Below are 11,145 nucleotides of genomic sequence, written 5' to 3' on the forward strand. Positions count from 1 at the left end.
ATCTTCTATTTCGCGCGAGGATTCTTGGTGGCAAAAGCGAGGAGGAAAAGGGATGAAAGCTGGGTAATTATGAAAGCGTCAGGTTTGCGACACTTTCTCCCCCTGTCTGCCTCATACAGTGTCCCCAGGCGCTGACATTATGACATGCTGTTGCCCATTATTGCACTGGGCCAGTGCGTGTGGCAGACGGGCCATGAATCGATTTGTTGTGTCGTGCAGGAGGGAGATGAAGCAGAGAAGGAAATGTCAAGAAAAGTCAGAGTGGTTCAGGCACCTCATGTCAAGGCAGTGGATGCTTGTGCATGCATACAATGAATATAAATACAACCTCCCCAGTCTCCATCAACAAAATACAAACATATTAGTAAACAGTAGGCTGCAAATAATGAGGGCATGAAACACACAAAATTTCATGAAATTACATGCTATATTTTACATTTAATGAAGCTCTATCCGCAAATATTAGGACTGACTTTTTACGACCGACTTTTTCATATTCAATTTTTTCAATGGGATAAAATTTCAAAACATTAACACAGATGGTTCAAAGATTTTTAGAAGATAAATAGAGTATTTGCACATATGAAAATATCCTGCATATTCAGAAAAAGCTGTCTCCCTGAAGTTCAATACATGTCTGTGGATATTGCATCTCTTTCGCCTTTCAATATGCACACGCGTACAACCATGCAGACGGTCTGGGGAATTATTCTGCCACCACCTTGCCTTGCACACAGGGCTTAGGTTGAATACAGCCTGGGGGCAGTATTATCTTCTGCAGTCTTCGACGAACTAGAACCCATGTATTGACAAAGCCACTTAAGTCCTCCCTGTTCCCTATAATCCTATATTGCTCAAACAGAGCAAAAGCAGAATAGTGATCAATGCTACAGATATTGAACTCCTGGGAAGTCCCTCTTGATTGAGACAAATAAGTCAACAAAAAAAAATATTTCTACATTTGCCATGATGCTAATGCCATTTGAAATTAAGGTTTCATCTTTTGTTCTTTTTCATCCCCCCCAAGTAAAAATTGAAGTTGGCGTGTTATAAAGTTATAATAAGGTTGAAATTGAAATTCCGGTTCAAAATAACTCAAAGTACATATGTACAAGTATTTCACACAATAGGATATAAACATGAATTTACTGTACAGTAATACATGTAAACCAGTTTATTGCCTACAGTGACACACAAATGAGCACCACAATGGCTGCAACAAGTTTTGTAGAAGGGGCAAATTTTTGGAGCATATTTTCTCTTTTAATTAACCATGCTGGTTGGTAAAATTTCTTGAGTTTTACATATATTTAGCGTTGCTTTGGTGCATTTTTCATCAGAGTTGATTTAAGAGCCATTATTATAAGTCTGCTTTACCTGTATTAGACTGAATATGTTAGGAGTCGCTTGACTGGTGGGCTCTGAATCCTGCACCTGCTGCGGGGTTGGACACCCGTTCAAATTTGGCGTACTCTCGTGACTTTGGCTTGAAGATGATTCAAGTACTCTGCTCTGGCTGTTATCTACAAGAAAATGTGATTTGAAAGGAATTTGTCATAACTTCTGCTTCCTAAAAAAAATTATTGTAAAGACATGTATAAATATGCAACAACCCCCTCCCCCCCAAAAAAAAAATTAAATATATATACATGTATATATATATCAAAGACAAAGAAAAAAATAATTAAAATATTTTGTATCATTTTGTCCCTCAATGATATCTTATTTTCATATCATAAATGAGGGTCATGTAAGATACATCAAGGAAACATCTTTTTCTATTAATTGTAAGAAATCTTTTAAATAACTCAAATAAAACCATGGGCTCATTATAATCAAGTAGTTAATTTGAGCAAGCCAAAGATTATCTTGATCTTGCTGATGACTCAAGGTATCTATGATAGATATCAGAACTTGATCTTTTCCAGACTTTACCAAAACAACTCAAAATGTTGGTTTAACATTAAATGTAGTCTCAAGTGTGGTATATATGTCTCAAGTGTGCAAGTACAGCACATGACATCACGTTTAGACTAAATAAACTGAGTAAAATGTAAATTTTTCCTGACAGCTCATGTTGGCAGTATCCTCGCAGTGAGGACAGGTGGGGCTGTAAGATGATACGTCACGTAATAAACCCCCTTCTCTTATTTCACTCAGCCTCCCCAGGAGAACCTCGCCTAATGTTGTCCTCTCTCCTTACGCCACCTCAAGAGCATCATCATCATCATACACACTGCAAGCACATTTGCCCCCCCACCCCCATGTTTAAGAATTTCCTGAATGTTTGTTATTAAACATAGGGCAATAGAGACCCACTCCGTCCCCTCCCACACACACATACAACAACAAAATGTAATGGGCAATGTGTAATTGTACAGGGTTTTTCACAAATGAAAATGTATCTATAAAAAAATGTTTAATATAAAAGAGACAGTAATTTTCAAAAACTGTTTCTTGGCTGTGTGAATAAGCGTTTGGCTATCTTGAAGTTATCTCAAAATTATGTTTAAAATCACATAGGGCCTACATGTTTTTCTTGAACAGCATGCAACTGGTTTCCTAGAAATCAGAATTTTAGTGAAATTGTGTTGAGTGGTCATTCCGCAAACATACAGAAAACAAATTTCATAAGACAATAAAGACATCTTTCCTGTATTATTTCTGTTCCATGACAACTACACCCAATGGAGTATAAAAAAGGGGTGGGAAACACGAGACAAAACAATGACAGAAGATCCAATGTTTAGACGCTCAATGTGTCGAAGTCAGACATTTGTAGCTCTGATCCTATTACATGTACCAGCGTGGTGGATGGCTGGTAAACATGTTTAGGTTACATCGTCTCTTAATCAGATGTGCATTTCCAGACACATTACTGTTCTATTTTTCTCCTATGTCAGACATGGGGATAGCGTCTTCATACTTCATTGGGATATTGCATGCAAGTTCATTTGCTGAGACTGCATTCGGATGGAAAGCAAACGACCCATATCTTCCCTTTTAATCAGAGGCATCTTGTCTCCCCATTGCCGAGAGGTTACTAATGTATTTCAATGATGGTATCTGAGCTTGTATCCTGCCTTTGTGAAATTACTTGTGACAAGGGAGCACAAAACTAGCCTATGATGAGAGTAGAAGGATAAAATCTCTATACAGTTTACAGGGCAAAAGATAAGTTAAGAAAAGAAGGATCGATACAAGGATCTTTACTCTATTATTGATTTTATATAGTTTTAGAATGACTTTCGGTAAGACATGCAAGTGGGACTAAAATACTTTTGGACAGGAAAGAACGAAATTTGTATAAAAACTTGCATATTGGAAGGAGTTCAATTCCAAGTGCCGATAACGATGTCAACATTTAAAATTCAGTGTTTGTCAGAACTGATTAGGAAAACGGTTCCCGAGGGTCCAATTCTCGCCAAATTCAATCAAGCGTTTTCCATAATAGTATGCATGTTCAGTTTCCTCCTGATAAATGGTAGTGTGTCCTGAAAGTCGGGCACAGTCGATGTAATATTTAAAGACTTTTCACAGACTATCAACAAATGCTTCACACTGTCTCCACACGGTTTACCTTCCAGGTCAATGTTCTCTTTAAATATTTACTACAAATTCAAAACCACAAGCAAGCTAAAAAACTTATTCATATCATAATTCTTCTTCATGTACCCCTTAAACTAGGAAGTCCACCTTAATGTCATGTTGCCTATAACAGAATTTCTAAAAATACAACTAACATACATGCACTAATGAAAAGTTTGTGAAACCATAGATCTGCAAAACATGTTGCAACGTCACATCTAAGCAACTCCTTCCTAAATGAAATACAATTTCTATACATTTCCTATGCTCAATGGTTCATGGTGATCAAAATTTTCAATAAAGTGAGTGTGATATATTGCAAACACAAGTAAAACCATTTCCTTTTTTTTTTAGGGAAGGAATAGCATTTTACATTAAATGGAACAGCTGCTTGCATGTCATGTCATTAAATCAAAATTTACAATTCATCACTGTGTTATTAGTTGACAAATTTATAAAATATCTCCATTAATATGTTTAATTTTGCAACTTTTTATTAATATTCGCTTGCCATTCAGAGTGGAGTTTTCCTTTAAGTCATAAAGCAGGATATCAGGACAGGAAATCTGACATTTGTGCTGGAGGAATTGACAACCCTACAAGAGCAGGAATCAGACTGAGGTCAACCCAGGAAGCTCAAACACAACAACACAAACCACATATTTCATTTCCAAAGAATCCTAACTAAAGAAACTATTGACAATATAACTGCAAAGATTGCTTACTAATATACCTGCACCTAAATCATGAAACCTTATTTAGACTTTGTATGATGTGTACACCACAACATATTTCTTTGGAAAGCACTTCCATTACCAAAGTCGTTACATACAGGCATACATGAATAAACAGAGCATCAATTGAAAATATGTTTAGGCGTTCATGTGCATGTAATATCACACATATTCTTCTCAATTTCAATATATAATGGTAAACACTAGTCTTTACATATCTGAAGCAAGTAATGTTGATGAAAACAGTACCAGTGAGGCATACTCTAAATTTTGTACCTCTCCCCCATTCCCATAATACTACGCAGGGGGGGGGGGGTACTAAAAACTGCCATTGATTATCCAACTTCATTCCTGAAATTGAATTTTGGTTGCGATGAATTGTTAAAATAAGATAATGAATAAAGAGTAAACCAGATAAAATTCCTTGTGAAATTTCAATTATAGATTGAAATTGATTGATAAATTCAATTTATTTGGTGTCATCCTGATGGTTGACAGAAAAAGCAATTGAATTGAGAAGATACATTTGGTTTACCATTTGTCGGGGGAAGAATTATTTAGTTTCATAATTTTTTTGTCATGTTATTTTTTATCATTATTATCATTTGGTTGTTTTTCAGAAAAATAAAGAGATTCCTCTCTTAATAGCACATTTCATGGCTGGACTGATTAAACCTTGTATCTCAAAATTTAAATATTTTGATGACAGCTCAGCATAAGCTGGATTTTAGAGTTATAACAAGGGTAGAAATCTTCTCTTGCCCGACTTAGTTCTTCACAGGTATCAGGAAACTTTTTTCAAACAATATGAGACTGCTACTATTGCTATATTCTTAAAATAGAGCCTTTTCTAAACTACCCTCAATTTTTTTTTTTAGATCTATACAGGGTTTTATAAGCCCTGCCACGATGTACATAATGTTATGTTGAGCTATCTAGGTACCAACAAAAAATTAATATCATTAACTGCTCACCTTTGAATGTGAATGAAACAGCATCCTTAAACACATGAAGAAGTATCTGTTAGAAGATTGAAAAGTGGTAAAAAAAAAATTGATAGATTCAGTCATTCAGATTTCTGAAGAACCATGAGAGTTTCACCTCATCATGTTTTCAACATTCTTATATTCATAGGTGTATTTTTTTAACAGGAGGAACTGAAGAATATGTACCTTACAACCTGGAAAATGCATGTATTTTAGTACTAATTTTCTCTTTAGATTACAATGATATACACTATTGCAAATTGATATTTACTCTTTAAAAATATATGTATACATGCAAATAATGTAAACAATACTATGGTAAAAGATTGAAGATATCTAAACAGAATGTGCATAAAGCAATGTGTAATGGGGTACAAATATTTTTTTTTTCAAAAGGTTGCAGATATAGGATACATTTTTTACTCCCAGGTAATAACTGTGGGCCACTCAATGTTTCGATCAAATGTCTTAACATTAAATAATAAATCATGTGATATCAGCTACATGAGATCTGTGTATTTTCATGATAAAAAGAGAAGGAGTTGCCAATTCAAATACTCAATATAACACCAATCACCAAAACAACCCATTAAAAGCTCCAAGTACCTGACTGTACTTTTTTATGCCCTGCCATCGACAGGCATGTGATTTTTCATCAATACTTTTATGATTAGTATTATGGATACGCAACAGGCCATGAAGTTTACATGTATGGATTACACCGTCAATCCTATAAAAAAAATCCCCACCTGCATTATGAGAGTCACAATAAACAAACTAATGGATGCCATGCATTATTCTATTAATAGATTCATATTTACCTCATCATCACTCTGCCCTTTGTACTTCTCAGCTGTGGTTGGGGAAACAGAATTAAATGTGGATAAAATAGAATTAATAAATGAACGCTAACCACACCAAAGTGTGGGCCTCTCACGTCTGGGACCAATTGTAAACAATGATCACATATTTTTCTTGACTGTCGTCTCTGTAGAACAAAGTCCGCTATAAAAGGGTGTGTTACATCTGTAGAACAAATGGATGTACAAGATTGGTCTCGACTCGGTTCTATTTTCCTTGCTTAAAAAATATGGACGGTAATTTTCAAATTATCAAGAGCTGTGTTCAATTTAAAAATCAGTCTTCAATTATTGAAAATTATGTCATGTGTCTATTACATGTGAATTGTGGGCTGTAATTACATTAACCACATTCGTTTTATATGGTCCAAATGCTATAAATACACTTGCACAGAGTATTTTTTCTAAATTAATTCAAAAGTCCTCTGTCAATTCAACCCAAAACAGTTTGCTGATTTCAAAATAAAGAAAGATATACAATACGGAGATCATTGAAAGTCACAGGTCAGGAATCTATCTAAAGCTGAGGTACAGTAAAGTATAACTTGTCATTAAAAATGTAGATTGTAAATTGATTTGTCATAACTTCATAATTAAGTTTTAACTACCGTCGATATATATTTATAGCATTGCAATTAATTTCTTTCTGCATCTGTTACTATTTTTAAATAATGTCAGCCTTTTATGAAATAATTTCCAAATCAAATTTATAGCTTGTTGTGCCATAATGAAGAACCAAATGGTCACAATGATACTAATTAAAAGCGTAGATTGCAAATTGGTCTGTAATAACTTAATAATTTTTTAAGTTGTAACTACTGTAGATACAAATTTATAGCATTGCAATTAATTTTTATCTGCATCTACCTGTTACTATTTTCAAACAATGTCAGTCTTTTATGAACTACATGTTATTTCCTTCCAAATTAAATTTTAATAAAGCATACAGATGAAATTACAGTATTTTCTGTGATCTTGATTAGATGAAAAAAATGCCAACAGGAAATCAGAAACATTGCAATAATAAGCCTGTACACATTATGAACTAATCATTTCAATTTATTTTTCCCACATTTCTAGGAAAACAAAACTGAAAAAGGAACCTCTTTCTTTAACATAATCAAGATTCTTTTAAATAATAAACAGACCAGTAGTATGTGTAGGTGTAATGTGGTCCATAATTCTTAGCAACAACAAAAATAACTCAAAATCATAATCCACCATAAATCTAGAGAAACTTGCTACTCTCCGCACTCTACACGTCTACATTAAAAGCATAGAATTCAGAAAATAACATGTAGAAAATACTCCATTACACCTACCTGGAACGCGCTTCAGAAATAAGCTCGTTATATCCCTAAGTCTGGCTGCATGGCTTCTCTCATCGTTCTGTAATAATGGAAATTTTGAAAAAGAAGACAGAGAAAAAGAGGACGAGAAAGGGAGAGAAAAATATGCGAATTATGATAACAAGATACACAGCATTCACTATGAAAGACAAAATAGTGTCCTTCCACACAAAGAGTAATATGAAAGTTATACTCGGGGGGGGGGGGGGGGGGGGCACTTACATTGATGAGTGAATACATGCGCGACCAAAAAACATGTAAAAAGGATGTCTTTTTCAAGATAGGGCACTTTACATAAGTAACGTGACATTAGGGTGTCAAAAACACAAAAATAATGAAAAAAGGGTATCTATTTCGCTAGGAAAGCTATGTGTTTAGGGTCAAATTTGCGGGGATGATAAAACAAAATTAAAATGTTTTATAAAGGATGTCCTTTTTTGCACCAACAATAAGCGTTTAGAGTCCGATTTGCGCGAGATGTGGAAGGTGATGGGGTAGTACTTAACCAAATGATGTGTAAAGGTACAACCGATGAAGGCCTACATGTAACAAATAATTGTTCAGTTATCGATGATTCAATATTATTTCTCTCAATATACATTCAGTCCTACACATGTTGCACATGCATGTACATTGCAGGCATATTTCTGTTTAGTTTTCTTTTTTTTTTGCCTTTTGGGGACTACTTTTCACAACTTACTGTCTAAATCTGCAACATTGGGTAAGCTTTAATATTGAGATGAAATGGGGATTTCCAGGGCCCATTTTTTTTTCAAGTGCTCTTTTGAGCATTTCGGGGGCTAAATCACCCCAAGTCCCTGTGTATTTTTTTTTCTGGTACACTGATGACTGACAGCACAAACTTATTTAAAAAAAAAACAAAATTAGAAACTTATTGACGGTGAAGACGCTCTTTTACCAAAGATAAACATTTCTTGTGTATGGTACATTCCAGGAGCCTATGCCTCCACTTAAAAAAAATGAATACAACTCAGCCAACAAGTATTCGAAATGATAAACATAGGCCTACATGTACAATACTTGAATTATTAATGCAGACAGATACGGAAGACATACAAAGCAATAAAGCAACTGCAAGTTTCAATAACAATAAACAACATGTCCAATGGCTTTTCAGTTATTTCATATCAATATCTTAAGTCTATATCAATACACTGTATGTTAAGACCTACAAATTTAAATAGAGTTACCTACATCCTAGGAATATGTTTTATTCTCCACTCAGAGAAATAACATGAAAACCTACAACACTTTAAAAATACAAGTAAGAATGACATCAAACTAGTGTCTGCTCAAGAAAAAGAGAACACCACCAACTATCATTTTGATAGGCAGTTTACAATGCAGAAGCTGTAGTTGAAAACTAACAAGCCTGAGCATCTACTGTAAAGTTCTACATGAAAAGGTCACTCAACAGCACGACAACACAACACAGGCCAATTCATCACCAGCTGTAGGCCTGCCTATCTCTGTAGTTAACCCAACCAATAATTCACTTACCAGACTTGCATGGCAGCAGACGTTCATTAGTTATGCAGAGGTTCTGGTAGAACTAGGGCATACCGACCGACATTTCTCCAATCCACAATGTACTACATGTATATTCTCTGAATATTTTTGTCTCTTTATTTTCCACAAGCAGAGTACTGAACTCTTGGGGCATCATCACAATACATGTAGCTAGTGATAGGCCATGTTTGTACATGTATAGCCTTGGGCCTTGACATAAATAGACCTTCCCCGGTGCGATTACTACTGAGTGAATGAAGCCACAGCCTACACAATGTTGTTCATAGCTCTGGCAACGCACTGCTAGTCAGCCGAGCTACATGTATATTATGGACATGACCCAACCGGTTCAGGTTCTAGCACTGCGATGCGCTCTCGTTCCCCCCTTTGATGGGCCTCCTGTCAGTAAATACCCTATGCCTAGACTGGTAACACAGCATAGAGCCAAAGTCTGCTATAGTGTTTCTCTATTGAAGCATACATAAATGGCTGCAAACTGCTGCAGCACTACAATAGACTGCTGCAGTCTGAATAGAATCGCTAGTCTTACCAACAGCCAATGTTGTTTTGTTTTCTACATCAACAAATTACAGACCAACTTCCAACTTCATGAAAGGACACCACACACAATATACTATTTTCTTTCATTAAACTTCACATAATCTTTTAAGGGTCTTCATCCAAACAATATTGTCAATAATTGGCCTGATAAAAGGTTATTACTATAAATAAAAACACTTTAGAGACTATGAAGCTTTCTATTACCTGATATGAGACGAGTATGACCTCCAAAATCAATTCCTATTATTCTACCCAGGGTACACAATCATTGTCTTAAAAAAATCAACTATCATAGTGTAGTAGAAATAATCTGGGTCAGGGATTCATCGTGATGCTAAAAATAATGAAGAACAAACTAATACTTGCAAATTCACCAGAAAATAACCATCTGTAAAATCAGGGAAATATTAAAGGCGCACTCTGGTCAGAAATTAAAGGCCAAATCCGCCTCAACATAAAGTTGATGTGAATAAAATTGAGAAGGAAACAAAAAATGCATAAACAAAGCTGCAAATCTCATCAAAATTGCACATCAAATACGTGTTATTATGAAAAGTGTTTTGTGTAGATGGTTTTCACTTCAGGACTGTACACAAAACTTGTTGAAATATTGGAACAGCCTTAACTTTTTTATATCAGTAATCAAATTTGAGAAGTGAAATTACATATTTCTTGTTCCTCTGCAATTTTCAGTTTCCTCACATCCTCCTCCAACACTGAGAAAATATATCATGTGACATTATCTTTTCCCACTTTTCTTTTCACATTGTTACTTTATGACTACCTTCAAACCACAGAAACCTTGCACAAACTGGTCGGATAAATGTTACTGGTACTATCAGCTTTCACAATTCTTGTAATTTTCAGGTTGCTTGTCATGACTTTTTTCATCATACAGAATGTTATGGGAAAGGTGATAACGGTCATTGTGGGATTTCAAGTTCTTTTTCTATCCGCTGCCAACGATTGCTCCACTCACAAACATTTGGAAACACAAAAATAACATTTTTTTCCCCCTTTTTTTTGGGGGGGAGTGTAGTCCCATGCATACATTCCTCTGTTCAGTAGTGCATGAATCTCACAGCAAACAGAAAGCTTAAAGTTGAATTAAGAAGGGGGTGAGTTTCCATAAATATGGTTTCCACACATAATATAAAGTATATATCAGTTGTTCAAACAAATAGCATGTCACAAAAATTTTCTGCCTTCTCGATATTTTGCTTTGAAAGTCTATGAAATTAGCCACCTGTCAGAGCCCGAGAGACGAGTGTACAGAAAAATCACTCTGAGTGTGACGTCACCGGAGGGAATTTAGTGTAAGAGGTGCCTGGGTGTAATACAGAAATGCTATGCAGAGAGTGAAAGATGATTTTACAATTTTTTGTCAAAGCAACTCAAATCAAACAAATAGGAATCATATGTCCAAATCTTTACTTTACCTGTATAAAGAACAGTATGAATAACTATTATGAACTCTTAAATCATGATGAAAGATTGAAAACAGTGAGTTATTGAATGATATGTTCACTATTTCTCA

The 11,145-nt window shown here is 35.1% G+C and overlaps 1 protein-coding gene across 3 annotated transcripts in view; it reads right to left on the bottom strand.

The window, feature by feature from the left end:
* The window catches only part of LOC121422320 (hornerin-like), a 46,341-nt gene extending 36,239 nt beyond the window's left edge, over nucleotides 1-10,102 (bottom strand). For 2 of the 3 annotated variants that reach the window (XM_041617285.1, XM_041617284.1), the window contains exons 1-5: nucleotides 9,039-10,102; nucleotides 7,491-7,557; nucleotides 6,130-6,161; nucleotides 5,297-5,342; nucleotides 1,378-1,523 (exon numbers count right to left, since the gene is read on the bottom strand). In XM_041617285.1, coding sequence (XP_041473219.1) covers nucleotides 1,378-1,523; nucleotides 5,297-5,342; nucleotides 6,130-6,161; nucleotides 7,491-7,557; nucleotides 9,039-9,065 — 318 coding nt within the window. In that variant the 5' untranslated portion in view covers nucleotides 9,066-10,102. The remainder of the gene's footprint in view (nucleotides 1-1,377; nucleotides 1,524-5,296; nucleotides 5,343-6,129; nucleotides 6,162-7,490; nucleotides 7,558-9,038) is intronic. The other variant, XM_041617283.1, reaches the window with a different exon arrangement.
* Nucleotides 10,103-11,145: the final 1,043 nt, after the last annotated feature.

The sequence above is a fragment of the Lytechinus variegatus genome, chromosome 10, assembly GCF_018143015.1.
Source record: "Lytechinus variegatus isolate NC3 chromosome 10, Lvar_3.0, whole genome shotgun sequence".
NCBI classification, from domain to species: domain Eukaryota; kingdom Metazoa; phylum Echinodermata; class Echinoidea; order Temnopleuroida; family Toxopneustidae; genus Lytechinus; species Lytechinus variegatus.